Genomic DNA, 23,271 nt, shown 5'->3' with positions numbered 1-23,271 from the left:
ATGAGTTAATTAAAGTGATTTTCAGATAAATCATTTCATCTTTCATCCAATTTGATGAGTTTCTCTTACATTAGTTAAAGCATACTGATTTTCATATAAGCCTAAAATTTAACTGAAACCATTGAGTCAGAATCTTAAGATGTTAAATCATTCGAAATTGTGACTATATCCCATAAAGTTGAATAGTTACATTTCTTTTTTTTTTTTTTTTTTTGGCCAGTCCTGGGGCTTGGACTCAGGGTCTGAGCACTGTCCCTGGCTTCTTTTTGCTCAAGGCTAGCACTCTGCCGCTTGAGCCACAGCGCCACTTCTGGCCATTTTCTATATATGTGGTGCTGGGGAATTGAACCCAGGGCCTCATGTATAGGAGGCAAGCGCTCTTGCTACTAGGCCATATCCCCAGCCGAATAGTTACATTTCTTAAGTAGTCTACAGCTTCCTCTGAAGTGCTATTCTTTGGGTTAACATACTTTGTACTTCTTTACTTTTCAGAAGGGTCTCTAGTAACAGCCCTTAAGGAGTTGCCAATCAAAATGTTTAATTTGGGTGTAGGAGAGAAAGGAAATACCTGTTTTTAGTTCTTATGTACTTACCTTTGTGGTCTAGAGCAAAATAAATACATTTTTTTATTGTGCATTGGTTCACACTTGTAATCCCAGGTATGTGAGTAGGAGGATTACAGTCTGAGGCAAGCCAGGTCAAAGAGCATGAAAATCTATTTGTAAAATAACTAAAAGCAAAAAATGTTAGACGATGGTTCAGATGGTAGACTGCTTGCCTAGCAAGTGCAAGGCCCTAAGTTCAGTCCCAAGTACCACCAAAAAGTATAATTTTAAAGTTATTTTAAGCTAGAAAAGTAATTTCATTGTCCTTTATGTTACTTAGGGTTTTTTTTTGCGGGGTGAGGAAGTTGAGGTTCAAACCCATGGTCTTTGTAGACTAATCAGGTGCTTTACCTCTGAGATGCATCTTCAGTTCTCATTTGGATTTTTTTAAAGGTTTTAATAATAGTGTGAGGATTTCATGTCATAATTCAATTCTTTAAAATATATATGTAATTAATAATATTGGCATACTCAACAGAATCTACTTGGCTAAATTGAAGCGAACAGATTATACCTAAGTTACTCTATTTGGGGACTATTTGGTTAGTTTCCCAGGAAGCAGGCTTGAAAGTGAAGATTTTGGGTGCCTGCGTTTTGGGGAAGTGCTTAAGGGATTACTTCCTTTGGGGAAAGGAAGGGATCAGGATCAGACATAGGAAACTGGATTTAAGCATTGTCCCAAGCAAGCATTCTGCCATCCTATGGGAATGTTTGAAGCCTGAATGGCCTTTCTGAATTGTTGTGAACTGAGCTCTGTGGTAACTAACTCACCCTAGAGCTGGTTACTGAGTTCCAATTGCCTCTAAGGAAGAGTGGGACCTGGACCATGACGATGCTCTGCTGCTGAGTAGAATTGATGGGGAATGTTTCAGCTGTGAGCTCAGGGCACTAATTACTGACTCGGAAGACGGAATGGAGGGGCCCACTATGACATCCACTAAGACATGTGTGAATATTTGCCAGTTTTTTATCACGTATTTGGCAGAAGACAAAGTCATTGCTGGGATAATGATCTAAGTGCAACATTAATGAATCCACATTTGGCTTCCTACTGAAGGCCAAATGCTGTGTTGAACTTTACGAGTAGAATATCAAATAGAGCATGACCTGTCATTTAGGAGCTGACAACTTAGCAGGGTGTTGCATACAGAGGAAGCTTGAAGACAGAGTGAAATTTGTTCTAGTTTAGGGGGAGGGCCTGGGAAAGTTACATTCATTTCTTAAGAGAAATGACTGATATTCAGATGTGTTCTCTTTCTACAGCTTCATACTTGCCCGGAAAGCTGACCGGCTTACCAAGCTCCATAAAGAAATAAGGTAAAGAATTACTACCTGAAAATTGGTAAAAGTTTAGCTTTACATTCTATTTGTTACACTAGTGGCATTAGAATCACATTAGGAAAAGCGCAATATTTCACATATATTCTCAACCTCAATATTTTGCGATGGACCCCCTGACCTATCCCTTGCCCATATTTTTCATATGGTTGTACTAACTTGAGTTCATGTTGCAGTCGTTGAGAGGTAGCATTTTCTTGTTAGATGGATGGAAAAATAATCACAGAATACAAAATCTAGGTAGAGCCCTCATGATTTAATCACATCCCTAAAGGTACCACTTTTTATTACCATTGCCCTGGGGGTTAAGTTCCAAAGTGCAAATTTTAGAAGGACTCATACCTCAAACTTGTGTGACAAAGTCATCAGTAGCAAATAACACATACACTAAGCTTGACCTTTTCTTTTGATTTTACTGATTTCTCTCCTTATTGATAATAAAATAAGTACCAGCTTGGACGTAAGCATTTGGTTATGATTCCACACACTCTGAACTTCTCTGAGGTTTTTGTAAAACAAAACACTTGCTGAATATATCATTGATGAGAGCAGTGTTTCCCAGAACTAACTACATCCAGACCTCCCAAAAGATGCTTGGAAAGTACATTTTTCAGGGGCCATGGAGATTGTGATGCAATTGGTTCAAGATGGAATCTGAGTATTTGTATTTTTGTTTTTGTTTTTGTTTTTTTTGCCAGTTCTGGGGTTTGAACTGGGTCTGAGCACTGCCCTTGGCTTCTTTTTGCTCAAGGCTAGCACTCAACCACTTGAGCCACAATGCCCCTTCTGGCTTTTTCTAAAGGTGCTGAGGAATCGAACCCAGGGATTCATGTATACGTGGCAAGCACTCTACCACTAGACCATATTCCCAGCAGAGTATTTGTATTTTTAACAAGCTTTTCAGGTGATTTATGATGAGAAGCCAGATTTGGATGCTAGTAGAGAAATTCAACTGCAAGAAAATTTGCATGATAACCTCTTTTGGCCATTATTTAATATGCATTCTATTAATTTGAGACCCAAATTAATCCATAAATACATTGCTCCAGGCCTGGAATGTATTCAGTGGTAGAATACCAGCACTGAAAAAGGCACTCCTCTAACATGCTTTCCTTATATAGCTTTTCCCAAAAAATGTAGTTTTAGAGGGAAGAAGGGAAGGAAAGGATAATTTCTGATGTAAGTGCTAAAATTCTAAGTGTGTACCACCAAACCCAGCTTTATATTTCTATTGTAACTTTTTTTCATTCACCATTAAAAATTTTACCATAATGCAGCTTAACTGATTTTAAGAATCATTCACCATTAAAAACTTAATCACAAAGCAGTTTGATTCAATTTTAAGATTCATTCTGCATCAATAATTTTATTAACTGTATAACCTTATAACCATAATTTTTTTAGAATACTGATTGTCAATAGTTTTGTTTCCTAATTTACTCAAAAGTTCTGAATTGCTTCTAACACTAATAAGGATCTATCTATAGCCTAAGAAAGAAGGTATGATACTGGGCTGAGCATGGATTTTGATTCAACTCATATTTATTGAGCACCTGCTATGGGCAATGTGCTCAAAAGAGTACAGCCTTGCCCTGCTATTACCTGCTATTAAATATGTTATAGTATTAAAGAAATAAGAATCTCATTGAGCTTCAGCTTCCTTATTTCTTGAAATATGTTTTATGTTTAGAGATAAACTGGTGGAGAATTATCTTAAGACGTATACAGCAAAAGGGGTTGGAAGCATGATTCTAGTGGTAGAATTGCCTTCGTAGGTAGGCCTTGAGTTTAAATACCAATGCTATCGAAAAAGATTAAACAAGCCTTATGTTTGCTGATATTTCAAACATGAAAATATGATATCTAAATACGCTATCATATTGTACTATAAACTTATAAATGGAATCATTCTAAAATTGTGCATATGCCAGAAAAGTAATACTGTATCAGTTCCTAAAACTAAATTTAATTTCATCTTATTTTTCTCATTGTTATCTTTCATAGATATCATAGTAGATAAGTAAAGAGAAAAAATAGTGAAAAAGTATGAAAGTTCTACTGGGCATAGTGGTACATACTTCTAATTCCAGCACTGTGGAGGCAGAATTGAGTTCTGGGCTACATAGACCTATCTCAAAAAAAAAAATTCTGTTGAGTCTTCATATCAAGTGCCTATATACTGAAGCATAAAAAGTTAATCTGAGCACAGAGATTTATTGTGTTCTTTTCTCTAAATGAATTTATTTATGACGAAGCCTCCTAGACACATCAGTTATAACTTCCTTAACAATTTTTGGCATTTTTATAGGAAAAGAAAAATCTGTGAACTCTTCGCCAAAGTGCTGGGATCTGAAGAAGCCTTACATGTAAGAAATCCTATCCCCAAGCTTTATTCCCCGTTCTGCTTGCTCAATGTGGTAAAGCAAAACAGTGTATGCTTTTCTGACAGTCATAAGAGGAGAGTAGAAAGGGATGTCTTTAACTTGGAGGATTAATTTCAGCAGTCCCAAAAGGCCATTAAAACCTGGTGCCAGGTACATGGGATTTCTGATGTTACATTTCCTTGGGGTTGTTCAAACATACTGTGGATAACTTGTGCCAATTTTAACGATATCCTTGGAACCGCAGATAATATTCAAGGATGGGCAGGATTGTTTCTCAGATAGAGGTCCTGCCCCCGTGTTCATGCCAACTGCTTACTGCAAAATAAAACCCTAGATATACCATTATGTATTGCTGAAGGCACAGAAGTATATCAACAAGCCAAACTAGAATCTAGACTCTGCCCAGGCCAAAGTCATACTAATTTATTTCCCCATACAAAGACTCAACTCACAACTCACTTAGGAATGCCAGAGCTTTTAACCACACCACTGAAAGCAAGGAGAATCAAAAGATTGTTGAAGAACACACAAATTTCTGGAGAATTCTTTTCAGAGATTATCTCTGAACTGTTTAAACAATAAACTTTCAGAATGCATTAGGGAAATCAGAGAAGGTTCTCTCTGTTCTCTTAAGGAACACTTCTTATCTTAATTGTCCCCTTTTTAGCAGGATTCCCATCACACCCTTTTCTAACTTAGGGAAGAGATGCGGGGCGGGGCGGGGCGGGGTGGGGGGGGGCGGGGGGAGGCCTTTCTTAGACTGTCCTCTGCTTCTTCCCTCTTCAACAGCAATGCCCAGGTAGACTGGGAAGTAAAGTTCATTAGCTTAAAAAAACTTCCAGAGATGGGAGCAGACCTCTCCACAAGCTGATTATTGATGAGTTTCCATAAAATCTTAGCTCTAATCAGAATCTGCATGTAGATGCCATTTCTCCCATCCCAGATATTGAGCTGTTTCATATCTCTCCTAGTCAAGAGATTGAGAAAAATCACTCTTAGTTTACTACTTGGTACAATCATGTTTCATCTTCAGAGTGTTATAATGTAACCTTTTATTAAAGTAAAATGTATAAGAGCCTTCATTGTTGACTGGTAGCATTTCAGCTCTATTTTTCCCCACTGCACTGCAGCCTGTGCATTATGAGGAGAAGAACTGGTGTGAGGAGCAGTATTCTGGAGGCTGCTACACAGCCTACTTCCCCCCGGGGATCATGACGCAGTATGGCAGGTACTACCCAGTGCTACACTAAGTAACACAATCCCTGCACCACATTTAAGACAATAGCCAATGAAAATTCTAGAAACAGTCAGCATTCCTATTTCAATGGCCCAGAAAGATAGAGTCTGTTTGTATCTTTCTGGATGTCTCTAGAAAAGCAAGGATACTAGCACACAGAAATGAGTGGACTTTGGACATGAGAAGTAATTGTGAGATGAAGAAATCTATAATGTCCCCCAAGAGCATTGGAGTCTCATACAAATACTACCTTAGGCTGTTTGGTACCAATCTACATAGAAGAATGTTGGATGTGTTTCTATAACATATCTGTCTGGCCAATACAAGGGCACTAGGTATTTCTCCCTTCACAGGGAGGAATTCTCACTGTGTACAGTTAAACTGTGTTGAAGTGAGGTCCACACAGGGCTGAGGGTCTACCTTGACTTAGAAATCCTTTGTTCCATATGAGCTATTATGTCTATGCTTCATAGACAAAGTGTCTGAGGTTGTCACTTTACACTTGAGGAAGACTGAAGTGAGTCCTTTTCACCTAGATATAGTTTTCCAACATGGAGGTGGAGTGATGGTTTTGTTTCTAATGAGGAAAAAAAACTTGTTAACCTTCTTTTTTATTTTTATTTTTTCTGTTGGTCATGGGGCTTGAACTCAGAGCCTGGGAGCTGTTTCTGAGCTTTTTCACTCCAGACTAGTGCTCTACCACTTTGAGCCACAGCACCACTTCCAGTTTTCTGGTGGTTAATTACAAAAAAGAGTCTCACTTGGGCTGGCTTTTATCCACAGTCCTCAGATCTTAGCCTCCTGAGTAGCTAGGATTATAAACATGAGCCACTGGCACCAGGCTCACTTGGTTAATCCTTTCAGGAGTGTTTTGTCTGGTTTTTTAAAAAATGCAATCAATTAGCTTTTGCACCGTATAACAACATTGGTGAATTGTATTAGTTCTGAAGTCACTGGAGAAATACAGAAGATGACACTGTGACTGAGAAGATATGTACGATGTTCCTGAATTAGAAAAGGCAGGGCTAGTGGGTTGAGGGGAAGGCCTTTGGGTGGGGTGAGTGTGCAATTTTGGAGAGTTCATAGGCAGTATTAGCAGACCTGGCAGGAGTCAATGCCAAGAACATTGAGGGAGACATTTGCCCGTTCAGTCTAACTGTTTTTTGGTTCTCTTTTCAGGACCTGTTTGTAAGAGGAGGCTCATTTATTTGTTTGCAGCTAGTCCACAGAGATGTTCCAGGAAACTGTAGCTTGTAGTATTACAAGATACATCCATATAATTCCTTGGGTCTCTCTTCTGCTAGAAATAACAGTTAATGTCCTTGTCACCCCCACCTCCCTTGCCACTCTAGTCCCTCTTCAATCCACTGGGGAATGCATGCATGGCTGGGCTCTGTACAGGAAACAATATGGACCACACACAGGAAAAGCAACCATGAAATATAATTGTGGACCAAATGCATGATTTCACAAGCTCACTCTGGCTAGCTGGGAAAAGGTCTTCATCACTGTTAGTGTTTGATGATCTGACAGTCATCTCTGCCTTGAAAGTTCAGATCCTAGTGTACAGGCCTAGAAGTCCAAGAGTCAAGCCTTTTACCTCTGGCTGAGTCTCATGGGTGTTTTCTACACCATTTGAGTTTCCCTGTTTTCTGAGGAGTAGTTGCATACAGTGATAAGCTTATTTCTCCTAAGTGCCTTCCCAGGTAACTCTGTGTGACTTTTTTGTTCCCTTAAAGAGTGATTCGACAGCCAGTAGGCAAAATTTACTTTGCTGGCACAGAAACTGCCACACACTGGAGTGGCTACATGGAAGGAGCAGTTGAAGCTGGAGAACGAGCAGCTAGAGAGGTAAGGGAGCAAGTCAAGGTGCTCATAGCAGCATTGTTTGGCATCTTTCTGGTTTTTATTTCTTTCTTTAAATGGATTTATGACATGCTTACAAGTTCCATAACTGTACATATGTGATGTTTTAACACATTCATACAATGTGCAATAATCAAATCAAGTTTAATAGTATTTTCTTCACATCAAAACAATTAATTTGCATTCAAATTCCTCTCTCTTTTTTAGCTATTTTGAAATAGACAGTAAATTGTTATCTATAGTCACCCCACCATACTACAGATCCTTAGAATTTGTTCTTCCTATCAAACAGGATCTTGGTACACATTATCCAATCTTTCACTATCTCACTCCCTGTTGTCCTTCTCAGGGTAGCCTGTGGTCGACTCTCAACTTCTGTGAGATCCACTTTTTCAGCTTTTACATGTGTGATAGCATGAGTTACTTATCTTTCTGGGTATGGCTTATAATGTCGTCAAGCTCGTTCATATTACATACAATAGGATGAAATTCTTCTTTAAGGCTAAATAATATTTCATTGTGTATGTACCACATTTTTCTTATTCATCCATCTACTTCTTGGGACTGATAGACTCAGTATACTGACTTCTCTGTTTCCCTCACCCTAACTCCTGAGGTTTATCTATGGCTTTTATCTGTCAAAACTTTACAACCTTATTTTATAATGTCATGGTTATTTTCTTTCAGATCTTGAATGCTGTAGGGAAGGTGCCCAAGAAAGACATATGGCTTCAAGAACCTGAATCTAAGGTAAATTTGGCTGATCTATTGCTATAGACATGTTACAGTTTATAGAAATCACAACCTCCTTTTTAGTACCTGGTTTCATTATAAATGCATCTATGTAGGAGATAGCCATGCATGACATTACTCATAGGTTTTGTTTCTTCTTGTCAGTGCGAAGAGTCTTCTGCTAATGATTTTTGGTCATTTGTCTAGGATGTTCCATCATTTGAGATCACCCACACCTTCTTGGAGAAACACCTGCCTTCCGTGCCTGGGCTGCTGAAGATCATTGGTTTTTCTTCTGTAGCTTCCATCTGTATTGTATTATACAGATTCAAACTGTTCCCACGATACTGAAATTCCACTGTCCAGCTTCCTGCTTACTCGTCCTTAGTATTATAACTATCAAAAAGAAAATGTGGACGAGTTACAGGTTGTATCATTGGGCCATTTAAGTGCACTTGATTTAGCCCCCCCCCATCACCCAGTTTAATCTCAGTTGCCATTAAAAACAACCCAAAGAATCACCTTTGAAGTAAGATCAAATTCTTGGAGTAAGATCAAATCTTGGCTGTGTAGACTAAGTGGTGTTGGTTGGTAGACTAAGCCTATGTGAGTGTTCTTAATTTCAAAAAGTTGAAGTGCTTGTGAAAAACTATGTCTGTGTCCTGTTTTTCTGACCTGTAATGCAAAATACCTGATGACTTCAGAAATAAAGCATTTGACTTTGTCTCTGTATAAGTGGTGTAGACTGAGCCCCAGCTTGTGACTGTCCTTAGGAATTGATGATGTTTTGGTATAGAGGCCAAAGACTCACAGCTTCCTAGGTGCCCAGCTCCCACTTTGGATGAGGTAATAGTAAATGAAAGCAGAATGGGCATAGGAACATGCAGGTCCTTAGGCCAGCATGGGAATTTCCTAACCACTTAGAATTTCTGTCTAGTTGCAGCACTTGTTTCTTTGTATGTTTTCCTCTTTTGCTTCTTACAGAGAAGAATGTTTATGGTATTATAATGCTTAAATTGACTTGCTATGAGTTTTTTGAAGCTCCCAAGGTGAGCAGAGTAAAATAAAGGCAGGACTGCCTCCCAGGAGGCCTGTCTGACCAGCAGCATGTAAGTGAGACCAAGTACAATAGGCATCTTCTCTTCTGGATTGTGACTAGGCATCAACTGGACCTTTTCAGTGAGAATATTCTAAACCACTTTGAGGAAGGCAGAACTTTATTTCTTCAGTTAGTTCCTGATTGTCTGAAGGTCCATAGAATCATATTTTTTTTCTTTTTTCTGATGACCTTAGAATTTGATCTTTTAACTTATATATGTTTTTAACATGATCAGATATTAGCAGGCCAATTTTTCTTAAATAACTATTAAAATACATATGAAAATTTCCTGATTCTTGTTTATTCAGACTGTTAAATACAGAAAACAATTTTGGGCTCTATGTGATAACCTCACTTTTTCTAAGTTTTGTAATAGATATAAAATTGAATGGATTTTATCTATGAAGACTGAGTTCTCTAGGAGATAAAGAATTGAAATACTGTCCATTTGAACTATCCAATTTTTTTAAACATTTTAAAATTTTCAACCAGAATACCAGAATTGTTTTTAAAATATATAACTATACTTTTATTGAATAAGAATTAGAGTCCCCAGAGGAAAGGAAACAACCAATAAGAGCAGAGGGCTGCTTTTCTGCCATTTTTTATCCTGCAATTCAAAAATGGTATAAGTAACTTAAGAGTTGGATGTGCTCCTGTACATAAGGAGTTGCCTTGCTATTGTTATAGCAAACCACAGTGACAAATCTCATCCCTAATCTCTTATAGTTGATTTTGCTGAGTTACTGAGTTATTTTGCTGAGTTACTGATTAACTCCGTCCTGACACACCTTGGCAAATACTAATTTAAACTTTTGAACTGGCAGCATTATTTTAACCATAATTACATTGTTAGCCTATAGAAATATTGAATGTTGAAGGCCTCCTGAAGGTACAGTTTATCCTCTTCGCACACTTTTTAGAAAACCAATTCATTCAGTCTAATTCCATCAACCCTATTAAGCTACAGATTTGAGTATCAAAGTAAATGCCATCCAGATGTGCTTAGACCTGGGGCTTGGAATATCGCCCATATGTGAGTTCGACTGAGTTGGCCTCATTCCATACTTAGGTCAAAATTCAATTTTAAAAGTTCATCTGTTTGTCACAGTTAACTGTTAAGAAGGCCTTGTACTCCATTGGAGAAAAAAAAAATGATTGAAGGATTGTGAACCGTATTTTTTTTTTTATTGTGAACTTGGTGCCTAATGTTCCCTGTCAGAAATTTGCCCTTGCTACATGTGAGAGTCATATGCATATGTGTGTGATTTGCCATTGAAGTAAGACATTGCTTATATGATACTGTTTTGTTTGTTAATAAAGTGCACTGCCACTCTTAACTCAGAACTGGCTCCTCTATTCGGCTGCTAGTTCTGTTCCCAAGGTTCAGTGGCTTCTCATACATGGCAGTCACAATAAGGCATTGTTCATAGAAGATAGCCTTCAAAGAGCATTTGCTATTGAGACTCCAGGTCTTCAACATTGGGTTTGATTCTCATTTATTAAGGTTGCCTGGGAATGGATTAAATGCCAGAATATTGTACTCAACCTGACTGGGTCACTGGCATGGATTTTGAGCCAATAAATCTCACCTAATTAGCTTATGATAGCTTCACCAAATAATTCTCTGTCTCCATCTCCCTGACTGAGAAAGGTGAGATACACTATATGGCTTCTAAGGATCCTTTTAATGTGTATGCCAGTACTTGTATTTCAGCACCGTTCTCTTTTTTTCCCCTCAATTTTTTTTTATTGTCAAAGTAATGTACAAAGGGATTACAGTTACATAGGTAAGGCAGTGAGTACATTTCTTATCCAACTTGTTACCTCCTCTCTCCCATCTTCCCCCTTCCCTAATTCCCTCCCCACCCTCTTCCAAGTTATACAATCAGTTTACAGCATATTGTCTTATGAGTATTGCTGTTGAATTGGTTTACCTTTTATCCTTTGTCTCTCCATTTTGGTGTTCTCATTCCCTAGTTCTGACAAAGATAGGGAAACAACAGGATTGGAAGGAATCCTGAAACTGAGTCTTGATAAAGGAGCCTCACCTTACAGCAGGATCAAAGGGGAAAGCGGGTACTTACAAACAAGAGTCCAAAATCCAATGTCTTTAGGAATCAACTAAAAATAAACAATAGCAAGCCTGAGACGTTATGGAGTGGTGGTGACAAAAGCTGACCTAGGAAGTATGTACTGCTCTGAAGAGTGTTCAGATTTCTTTAAATGATCACTGACCAATGAAAACTTACCCAAAGGTTTGCTTTTTATATACCACATTGTCCTTAAGTCAGTGATAAATAAATACTAAGCTTGGTTTTATATCACTTGAATAGCAAATTCTTTGGAAATGAATTTGATTTTCTGAGAAATAAGCAACAAACATCAGAAACCATTTTGTAAAACTATCTGGAGCCTGTCAGCCTGGGTTGGAAGGGTGAAAAGAGTGGGAGAACACCCCTCAATCCCTCTTAGAGTACTACCCTTCCCTCAGCCCACATCTGCCAATGTCAATGTCATCCATGACTGGTGACAGCAGTGCCAGAGTTGATTAGTAGAAACACTATCTTTACAATGAGACTGAAACCACTACTCTCACTGTGCACCAGTGGCTCACACCTGCAATCCTAGCTATTCATTCAGTAGTCTTGAATCCTTGAGGAGAGTGGTTCAAAGCCAGCTGTGGCAGAGAAGTCCTCAAGACACCATCTTCAATTAATCAGAAAAATGCTAAACTGGAGGCATGGCTCAATTAGTAGAAATGTGAGTGAAAAAGCCAAATGAGAGCAAAGGGCCCTGAGTTCAAACTCCAGTACCACCTCTCTCTCTCTCTCTCTCTCTCTCTGTCTTTCTTTCTCTCTCTCACACACAGACACACGCACTCACACACAACTACTCTTCTGTCAACATTCCATCTATGCTGTTTATAATCCCAGTAAACAAGGACATCAACGTGAGTGGGCTAACCTTTTGAAACTGCTGTTTGCTTTACACCAAAGAGGTGATGAAAATGCAAGAAAAAAGCTGGCTGAGACACTGAAGAAGGGGATGAAAGCAAAGGAAAATACAAGGTTATAGTACTAGGTCTCTTTAGTCTATCAGAGCTTGACTTTGTTCCCTCCTACCAAGGCCATTCTCTTCAGAGTTTGAAGGAGAAGGCGGAGCTAAGGGGGAACTGTTGTGAACTGGTTGTCTTAAACTGGAGTCACATTTCTGAAGGGAGCATTGGAGGCATCATATAGACATGTTAGCTTGAGCTGGGAATGTGGGAATGTGTACTTGCCTAGCATGCATGAAGCCGTGAGTTTGATTCCTCAGCACCAAATAAACTGAAGTGGTGCTGTGGCTCAAGTGGTAGAATGCTAGCCTTGAACAAAAAGAAGCCAGGGACAATGCTCAGGCCCTGAGTTCAAGCCCCAGAACTGGTGCAAAAAAAGTATTGGCTTGAGGGAACTTAGCAAGAGCTCCCTTTAATGCATGAATAATCAATCCAGAGATGATTATTTCTACTTCTTTATTGTCATGCCTCAGTGGAAACCACATTCTTCATGTACCACTGAGATCCATGGACTAAATGGGAATGGTATAGGTCTAGGTTAGGGGGATGAGAAGAGGAGGAGAATGGGGAAGGTCCGTAGAGGAGCACACTAATGAGAATCTTAACTGGTTGGTATTTCCAAAGTGAATAGCCTCCCCAAACCTTGTGCCATTGGCTATTCACATGCCCCTAGACAGCCCCTGTGTAACTCAGAAGGGCCTACCTTATAGAGTTCATGATACAAGTGAGACAATGCAAGCAAAAAGCTTAGCATAGCTATTCTCTGTTAGCCATTTTGAATGTAAGCAGAGGGAAAACACTTAGTAAGGGGAACCATACTGGGATTTGAACTCAGGGATTCATATTTGCTAGGCAGGTACTCTACTACTTGATCCCTGCTCTCAGTCTGTTTTGCTTTAGTTATTTTTTTCAGATAGGGTCTTGTGCTTTTGCCCAGAGCTAGCTTTCCTTGGGTTTCTATTTGCCTCCTGCTTGGTTCAGAGTACAGATGTGGACGAGCACATCACAGCTTATTTATTGAAAATAGTGTCTTACATTTTTCCCAGGCTAGTCTTGAACCACAATCCTGATCTTGACTTTCCAGTAAGCTGGGATTATAGGCATGTGCCACCATCACCATGCCTGTCTGAGCAGAAGACATTTTTTCTAAGTAGTTGCCACCTTTGATTTCTTATAATCATTAAACATATACTTATTGAACAGCTACTCTGTGCTAGGTGAGCACCATGTTATGATTCAGCAGTGAGCAAGACAGATGGAGCCTACTTCAGGGAGCATATAATCAATCATAGATATTAAGCAATACATCAACTCAGGCTCCAGAAAAGCATAGGTTACTATAAATGCAGAGGAAGTGAGATTTCAAAGGAGATTGTTAGTATACATATATATGTACATGTGTGTGTGTGTGTGTGTGTGTGTGTGTGTGTGTGTGTAATGCACTTGGGTCATCACTTTTCACTGTCTTCATACAGTCCCCTTTCTACATGCATAGCCCGTCGTCATCTTAGGTCTAGATCCCACAGATGATGGAAAATGGGATATTTGGCTTTAGAGGCTTGGTTTATCACACTCAACATGATGATCTCCAGTGCCATCCATTTTTCCTTCAGCTATGATACCTTGTTTCACAGGCCAATGCTGTAAATTTGTTTTAAAAGATCGCCATCTGCTGGCCAGGCACTGCTGTTCCTTTCTGTGGAAAAACTAGCAAATTCAATACAGTACTCAATCAGTTGTCCTCCACAAAAGCCACTGAGGTCACTTCTACCCAGCGTTTCTTCTAGACTCATTTGCCTGAGATAATTTGACTCTCTTTTTAGTTATGACATGATTCAAAACTATTGACAATACCTACAAGTTTTTGTCTGCTCTGTTCTCAAAGGAGTTTTTGGTTAGAACTGCTCAGTGGATCAGCCTCTGTTGTATAGATCTGGATAATCGCCAAAGAGGAAAATGGATGGAAGCAGAGAGTGGCAGAAAAGAATGGGAAAGGAAATGCTCTGGGGGAAGAATGAGAAAGGGACAGGGTAGAAGACTGACCTTTCAAAGCTACCTTGACAGCATAGAGATGCAAAAAGTAAGGAGAGAAAGAAGCACAACTTCCCACTAGTTCATAAATGTGTAGTTAGTATTCAGAGAGATCTACATGACTTGGAATTCTGGGAGCCAAAGTCATATTACATTTGTATGTTTGTGTGCCCAAATGAGGTTTAAAACTCAGGACCTTGGACTCTCATCCCACTTTCTGGCTCACTTGAGCCACAATTCCAGCTCTGGATTTTGCCACTTTATTGAAGTCTCAATAACTTCTCTGCCTAGCCTAACTTTGTACCTCTGTCCTTCAGGTCTCAGCCTCCTGAGTAGCTAGGATTACAGGCATGAGTCACTGGTACCTGGCCCCAAATCATGTTTCTTTTAGACAGTGTAATATATTAAGACAATCTTAAAGACCTTTCAGAGAGCCATTGGATATCTTGGGCTATACAAATTCAGAAGACATAAAGCTAATAGTACTTGGCATTTTGAATAGTGCCTGAATCCTATGGGTTACAGTTAAGGGACCTCAGTGTAGTTAAACAGAAAGGACTTTGGCAAGATCAACAACCAAGCTGATGTATGGTACTGTGTATCCAGCCCAGACTTACACTTCATATGTCTAGTAGTGAACCAGATTTACATGAAGAAAAATGAACAGTGGTCTGTTGGCCTGCTGTGTATATTCATCTATCTACTATAGACCATGATATCACAGCCACCAACAAACATGGGAAAGGCAGACCTGTAGCAGACCAAAAGGTTCATTAATTGTGAAAAATGTATCTTACTGATGTGAAATGTCAAAAATGGGTTGAAACTGAGTAAGAGAATGTATAGGAACTCTGAACCACTTTTTTGCAAATTTTCTATGGAACTATTCAGAAATGAAAAAGATTATTTCATTCTAAATATTAATACAGAAAGAATTTTACATAAGTGAATAAATATTATAATGGACAAGCAAGGTCAGAGGAAAAAAAAAACAAAGTGTATATCCAAAAACCACATTCCCTGACAAAAGACACAAATTCAGACAGGCCAAATGGAGTAACTTAACACAAATCAGCTTCTGTCATAAAAACAGCCACACCATCTTTGATATGGCAGTCATTTGAGTTTTATGGGCTTTATCAGTTGCCCTGTGGCCTCTGTAACAAACTACCACAATCACAATCTTATTGTTGTATGATTCTGGAGATCAGAAGTTGAGTTTTCCATAGCTAAAATCAAGGTGCCAGTATGGTAGTTTCTTCTGGAGTCCCTGATAGTCTTTCTTAACTTTTTCAGCTTGGAGAGGCTGCCTGGTTGGCTCTCTTGTGACTCCACATTTGAGTGTCTTGCTTTTAGAGTTGATTGACACATCCTTTCCTTGGTGCTCTTTGAGGGACTTTTGTGATTACTGTGGGCATAGAAGGATAATCTCCCTATTTTAGGATTTTCTCCCCTTTATTAGGCTTGTCTTCATCCTGTTGATTGCCTCTTCTGCAGTACAGAAACTTTTCTTGTCATGGATCTTGAACTTGGGATTTGGGTGCTGTCCCGGCTCTTTCACACAAGGCTAGTGCTCTACCACTTTGAACCACAGCTCCACTTATGGTTTTTGGTGGTTAATTGGAGATAAAAAGCCTTATGGACTTTCCTTCCTAGATTGGCTTTGAAGCGTGATCTTCAAATCTCAGCCTCCTGATTAGCTAGAAGTACAGGCATGAGCCACTGGTGCCTGGCATACAAAAACTGTTTAATACTATGCAATATCATTTATCAATCTTAATTCAATTTCCTGAGCTGTTAAGAGTCCTATTTAGAAAATCCTTATTTATTCCTTTTCCTAAAGCATTTTATTTATGTTGGGAATGTTCAGGTCTTAACGCCTTTGATCCATTTTAAGATGATTGTTATACAGGGTGACACATACGGATCTGGTTTCAATACTCTACATATAGATATCAAGTTTTCCTGGCATGATTGTTAAAGAGGCTATCTTCCCTCCAATATGATTTTGATACCTTTGTCATGAATCACCTTCCCCCTTTCTTAAAACCATTTCAACAGATATCATTATTTAGTTTTCATACATGTATACAAAGAACATCAGCCATCTTTCAATTTCTCTTCACACTCCTTCTTCCTACTAGTAGTCTCCCCCTCCCCATACAGATTGTTTTACATTCCCATCATTCGTTTTCTTTGAAGTACATTAATTGTTCAAAGAGAGTTTACCATGGCATTTCACACATGCACCTGTATGACACTAACCAGACTAACCCCCTTGATTATTTTCTCATTCCCCTTCACCCTGCTCCCAATTATTCAAATGTTTCAGTGAATTTATGTCATCCTGTTACACAGCTACAATGTATTTTGATATTCTTCACCCTCTAACAGCCTCTATTCTCCCCCATTCTCTCTAGTCCCTTATTCTTTACTACATTGATTTCAAGGTCTTAGGTCTTACATTTAAGATGTTTGATCTACTTTGATATTAGAGCAGGGAGATACACGGGGATCTGATATTAATCTTTTCCACATAGATATCCAGTTTTCCCAGCACCTTGTGTTGAAGAGGCTATCTTATCTCTAATATGTGTGACAAAATATTACTTCTCAGAGATATGTTCCTCATACTCCTTCTCTCACAGTTAATTCTCCATCATGACACCTCCCACTCCTTTACTTTCCCTCAATACATATTTGAAATTGCAGTTGGGCTGGAAGCTGGTGACGCACACCTGTAATCCTAGCTACTTAGGAGGTTGAGATCTGAGGATTACAGTTTGAAGCCAGCCTGGGCAGGAAAGCCTATTACACTTTTATCTCCAATAAAATACTCAGAAAAGCCCAGAAATGATGCTGTGGTTCCAGTGGTAGAGTGCTAGCTGTGAGCACAAAGAAGCTCATGGACAGTGCCCAGGCCCCGAGTTCCAGCCCAAGGACTGGCAAAGAAGAGAAGAAAAAAAAAGAAAGTGCAGTTCAGTGTGGTGGAATATGCTTCTAACTCCAGGCTGAGGCAAGAAGATCTTGAATTTGACACTAGCCTGAGCTACATAAAAAGTTCTAGTCCAGATCTATTTGTCGACTGAGGGGCATCTGGGTTGGTTCCATATTCTAGCTATGACAAATTGTGCTGTGATGAACATTATTGTGCTGGTGGCTTTAGTGTGTTCTTGTTTGTGGTCTTTTGGGTAGATGCTGAAAAGTGGGGCTGCTGGGTCTAGAGGGGAGCTCTGTGTTTGTCTTCTGAGGAATCTGCATACCGCTTTCCAGAGTGGCTGAACCAGTTTACATTCCCACCAACAATGAAGTAGGGTTCCCTTTTGGCCACACCCCCTCCAACATTTGTTATTGTTAGTTTCCTTTTTCTTTTCTTTTTTTTTTTTTTGGCCAGTCCTGGGGCTTGGACTCAGGGCCTGAGCACTGTCCCTGGCTTCTTCTTGCTCAAGGCTAGCACTCTGCCACTTGAGCCACAGCGCCACTTCTGGCCATTTTCTGTATATGTTGTGCTGGGGAATTGAACCTAGGGCCTCATGTATACGAGGCAAGCACTCTTGCCACTAGGCCATATCCCCAGCCCCATTGTTAGTTTTCTTGACATAGGACATTCTTACTGGGGTGAGATGGAATCTCAATGTTGTTTTGATTTGCATTTCTTTTATGGCCAGTGATGTAGAGCACTTTTTCATATGTCTCTTGGCCATTCTCATTTCCTCATCAGAGAAGTCTCTTTTTAAGTCTTTAGCCCACTTGTTGAGAGGGCTATTGGTTCTTTGCAGTTTTGTTTTGGAGGAATGTAATTTTTTAGTTCTACATATATTTTAGATATGAGGCCTTTTTCTGTTGTATGGCCAGTAAAGATCTTTTCCCAATCTGTGGGCTTTCTGTTTATCTTGTGAGTGAGCTATGTCCTTTGCCATGCAGAAGCTCTGCAGTTTGATGCAGTCCCATTTGACCATCCTTTCTTTGATTTGTAGCATTTCTGGGTCTTTGTTAAGGAAGTTCCGTCCTGTGCCAAGTGTTTCTCCTACTCCTTCCTTTAGTGTTTTCAGGGTATCTTTTTTTATTTCGAGGTCTTTGATCCATTTGGAATTGATTTTGGTGCAGGGTGATATATAAGGATCTAGTTTTAGTTTGTTTTATATGTTGAACCAGTTTTGCCAGAACCATTTGTTAGAGGCTATCTTTCTTCCAGACTATTTTTTATGTGGTACATATACACAATGGAATTTTATGCCTCTATCAGGAAGAATGACATTGCCCCATTCGTAAGGAAATGGATGGACTTGGAAAAAATTATACTAAGTGAAGTGAGCCACAACCAAAGAAACATGGACTCTATGGTCTCCCTCATAGGCAATAATTAGCACAGGTTTAGGCTAATCACAGCAGAAGATCACAAGAGCCCAATAGCTGTACCCTTATGAACACATAAGATGATGCTAAGTGAAATGAATTCCATGTTATGGAAACGACTGTTATATCACTGTTGTAATTACTTTCAACATGTGATGTGAAACCATAGCTTCTATTATTGATGACCCCCTTGTATCCCCTTCCTGTGGTTGTACCTGCACGATCTCTGTATCTTATCTGAGTACATTGGTAACCGTGTATACTGGTATTAGAACTAGGAAACTGATTGGGAATACCAAAATTGAGAGACATGGAGTAAAAAGACAAACGACTACAAAAGCAATACTTGCAAAACTGTTTGGTGTAAATAAACTGAACAACTCACGGGGGGAAAGGGGTGGGGGGAGGGGGGAATGAGGGAGGAGGTAACAAACAGTACAAGAAATGTATCCAATGCCTAAAGTATGAAACTGTAACCTCTCTGTACATCAGTTTGACAATAAAAATTTTTTAAAAAGTTCTAGTCCAGTCTAGGATACATAGCAAGACCTTGTCTAAAAGAGTCAAAATTACATATTTGTTGAAATGAAATGATTGTTTAATGTCTCTCCACATGAGAGACCCTACCACTTATGGGTCATCTATTTGAAAATCGGAGTTGGTCAGTCTTCTGTGCACAGAGGCAGGGCCTTGGGTGACCACAGTTCTGGGCTGCTCACTTCCAGGCATGTGGTAATGTTAGTGATTTAGCCAGGGTGCCAGTAAATGTGATCCATTTGTTTTTCTGTAATAATAGGTAAAAAAAAATGTTGGTAGATGTTGCCTTAAATCAGGATTTTTGGTAGATAGAGAAACAAGCAAGCAAGGATCAATGATCACCATTAATATTCATATTCTACTGTGAAACATCACTTATAGGAGAACAATGAAAAGCCACTGTCATTTCCCAGGACCACAATTTCATATAGTGCTCAGTATCATAACAATAAATAATTGCTTCAAACATATTCAACCACAAATTCAAGCTTACTTCTCTTTAATTATTTCACTTCTGTTGTAACAAGCTCTCCAAAGAAGGGATTTAAATGTGCCAATTAGTAAAGGGAGGTCAGCCAGGAAGAAATAATTGACAAGACCACTCCTCAGATATCACCAGGACTACTTGGATTTAAATTGGAATCCAAGAGAGAAACATTTATTCATTATTTGTTTCATTCAGTCATTTATGACATACCTAGTCTCTAAAAGAAGCTGGGTATTTCGCTAAAACACAAAAATTAACGAATTAAAATGAATGGCACAGAAAGAATAAAAGAAATCCAGTCTTGCCTCGGCTTATTCCATGGGTACATCTAGGAAGGTACCCTCACCCCTATGTCATAGAAACTTCTCATTAGGTGGAGAGGTATCTACTAAAGCAATGTGTGGTTTGGCATCAGGTAGATGCTTTCAAATGCATGGAAGATGATATCATCCATGGACCAGCGTCTTGTAAAACAGTTGCTCTGCAAGGACAATCAGTCTGAGACAGATACAAAGGACCTCATCTTAGTACAATATCTTCTCCTGGGTCAGAGGCAACATACTAAGCACTTTTCACTTCTTATCCCTATTTGACAGAGTTCTGAGAAAGTGGAAGGAAGATAAAAGTAGAGCAAAGCTAGAAGAGAAAACCGCCATGAGCTCTAATTGACCTTCTATCTGCCAAGGAGACTTGGCTCCAAAACCATCCCCCAGGTCTTGGACCTGCTACTCCTATCTTGGGTATCCTCTTATCAGCCTGGAGAATTTCTATATTTAGTATTTAGAACTGAGCTCCAGAATTTTCTTCCCTAGAAGGTCAAAGAGACTCAAGATTGGTGCATGGAAGCTCTTCCCCCATCCCTACCCATCATGGCTGACAGTGCTATTCACATCAGACACCTGAATTGATTGGTACAGAACACACTAGTGATTTTCCCTCCTCCTCCTCCCCTTCTTTTTTCTTCATATTGAGCCCAAGCTGGTCTTCAACTTGCAAGAATCCTCCTTTAGCCTCCCACGTGCTGGAATTACAGGCACATGCCACCGTGCCTAGCTACCCTAATACTCTTCTGAAATCTTTTCACAGCCCTCACAGAACTCCAAGACTTTCTCCTGGATTTTCTATAACCCATAGATAATTCTGGTATTGGGAAAGGTTTTGAAAGATAAGACAGGCAGATGTGTCACACTTAGGAACAATGGCTCAAAGCCACTCAGCATTTTGCCTTGTGGAGAAATGGATTCTCAAAGAAAACAAACGGAGTCAGAATGCTTAAGGAAGAAATGGTAAAGATTAAAAATGTGAAAGAAGAGTTCAAAGTGGTGATCAAAGGCTGGTTTCCAGAAGCTGAAATGTCATTCTGCCAGAGTGGCATATAGCTTGTCAGTGACTCATTACATGGGCTCAGGAAGATGACTAGAGGAATTGCAACAGAAAATGGTAGTTCAGTGTAAATGTAAGCAAAATCCAATTAGACTGATTATTTCTAAAATAGGAACTTGGCTTCTTGATGTCATTAAGAACACTCACCAGTAAAATTTTGAATTCCAGTTGGTCCTCCACAGCACTGAAACTAATAGGAAACCAATAACAAAAGCACCCCACCAAACATATTTCATCAAGTTGTGCAGTCATTCTCCTAGAGTGCAGACCCTTCTAGTTTATTCAGTCTGGCTACAAGACTTGCTCCATAATTAAAATGTAAGTGAGCAGTGAATGAGTAAAGTGCTTTTGCTCTCATGTAGGACTTTTGTTTGGTAATTTGGAGCCAGGACTGTGAAGAAAAGAAGAGCATAGATGTCTAGGATGCTAATGGACAAGGTCCAAAGGGGAATGTAGTGACAGAAAACTAAGTAACTGGAGCCTAGCCAAGTTGATGTTTGTAAGGAAGCAAAGAAGAAGGCACATGCATATTAGCAAAGGCAAGACACCACTGTAAGACAGGTACACTGCTTTTGTAAGAGTCAACTTAAAAACTGCTCTTAGCAGGATGCCTGTGGCTCACATTTGTAATTGTAGCCATTCAGGAGACTGAAATATGAAGATTAGAGTTTAAAGCCATCCTGGGCAGGAAAGTTCATGAGATTTATCTCCGATTAATCACCCCAAAACCAAAGTAGAGCTGTGGCTCAAATGGCAGAACAAAAAAGGTCAGGGACTGTGCCCAGGCCCTGAGTTCAAGCCCTAGGACTGGAAGACAGACATGCACATAGAGCTGCTTTTGCTGTTTTGTGAATTAACTAAAATCTGGACATCTACCCCTCCCCCAACTTGCGTCTGAACCCTTTGAGCCATTCTTTCCTGCAGTCACTTTTATAGTTACTTTGGGCTGGGAAGAAAAGGATTCATTGATAAGCATCTTGTGATAAATGGCAAACTGCTTATCAACAGGCAATGCCATCTAATTATCTTGAAGAGAACCACCAAAAGCTACAGTCCATTAGCCAGACCCTCCAGAGAAATAATGAGCTAATAATCAAACAGGCCACCTGTAAATCAAGTCAGCTTATGAAATGGGACTCTTGTAACTGTACATCCTCACCCTCTGCCCCTGCAAATTCTATTTAATTTGAAGCCAAAGTCTATACCCCAGAAGATGGCTGAAGATGTACTGAAGTGCTGTCTTCCCATGGCTGCCATATAATAAATCTCCTTTCTCTGCCCTTCACCGCATCTCTTTATTTGGCATTTATTGCTGTAACTAACATGGGACTTCTGGATTTGGGGCCTGGAATCTAAACATTGTTTCACTTGTATATGAATGTATTGGGCAGTGAGGAATGGGGCAGTATCTCCACTGTAATCTGTTAAACTCTCAGGATGTCCTGGAGAACTGTCAATTGTTGTCAGGATGTCTTGGTAGGTCAAGTGACAACAGCCACTTTGTAGTCAGTGCTTCCAATTTGGATGTTATATCCCCATTCCTGCTTCTTAACCTGTGCTGTCCATGCCTAGCATACTTGGAATCAGGAATCAACTCAAGTCCAATGAGTGGCAGTAGAAAAGTTAGTGTGACCTCTTGACAAAGCTCTGCTTCTGACATTTTCAAAAAGGAGGCCACTGGCATGGCAATGATTCTGTGTTTCATAGACACTTTGGTAGGAGGAGATCTTACCAAGAGATGCAATCTGTCTAACTGAGAAGCTACCTCAGTTGTGTGGCTTTGAAATTGTTGTTTTTTTTTGTTTTTTTTTTTTTTTTGGCCAGTCCTGGGGCTTGGACTCAGAGCCTGAGCACTGTCCCTGGCTTCTTTTTGCTCAAGGCTAGCACTCTGCCACTTGAGCCACAGCGCCACTTCTGGCCATTTTCTGTATATGTGGTGCTGGGGAATCGAACCCAGGGCCTCATGTATATGAGGCAGGCACTCTTGCCACTAGGCCATATCCCCAGCCCCTGAAATTGTTTTATTTATTTATTTTTTGCCAGTATTGGGGCTTGAACTCAGGGCCTGGACACTGTTCCTGACCTTCTTTTGCTCAAGGCTAGCACTCTACTACTTCAGCCACAGTGCAACTTCTGGCTTTTTCTGGTTATGTGGTAC

General features: G+C 39.6%; 1 protein-coding gene across 1 annotated transcript in view; it reads left to right on the top strand.

Annotated features, from left to right (window-relative positions):
* The window catches only part of LOC125343382 (amine oxidase [flavin-containing] A), a 62,537-nt gene extending 53,651 nt beyond the window's left edge, over positions 1-8,886 (top strand). Inside the window, exons 10-15 of the mRNA XM_048335775.1 lie at positions 1,869-1,922; positions 4,252-4,309; positions 5,458-5,555; positions 7,304-7,415; positions 8,118-8,180; positions 8,370-8,886. Of these exons, the coding sequence (XP_048191732.1) occupies positions 1,869-1,922; positions 4,252-4,309; positions 5,458-5,555; positions 7,304-7,415; positions 8,118-8,180; positions 8,370-8,513 (529 nt within the window). The 3' untranslated portion in view covers positions 8,514-8,886. The remainder of the gene's footprint in view (positions 1-1,868; positions 1,923-4,251; positions 4,310-5,457; positions 5,556-7,303; positions 7,416-8,117; positions 8,181-8,369) is intronic.
* The last annotated feature ends 14,385 nt before the right edge of the window (positions 8,887-23,271 follow it).

The sequence above is a fragment of the Perognathus longimembris genome, chromosome 28 (genome assembly GCF_023159225.1).
Source record: "Perognathus longimembris pacificus isolate PPM17 chromosome 28, ASM2315922v1, whole genome shotgun sequence".
Classification (NCBI taxonomy): Eukaryota; Metazoa; Chordata; class Mammalia; order Rodentia; family Heteromyidae; genus Perognathus; species Perognathus longimembris.
Note: the sequence above shows the minus strand (reverse complement) of the source record. Positions and strands in the feature narration are given on the sequence as shown.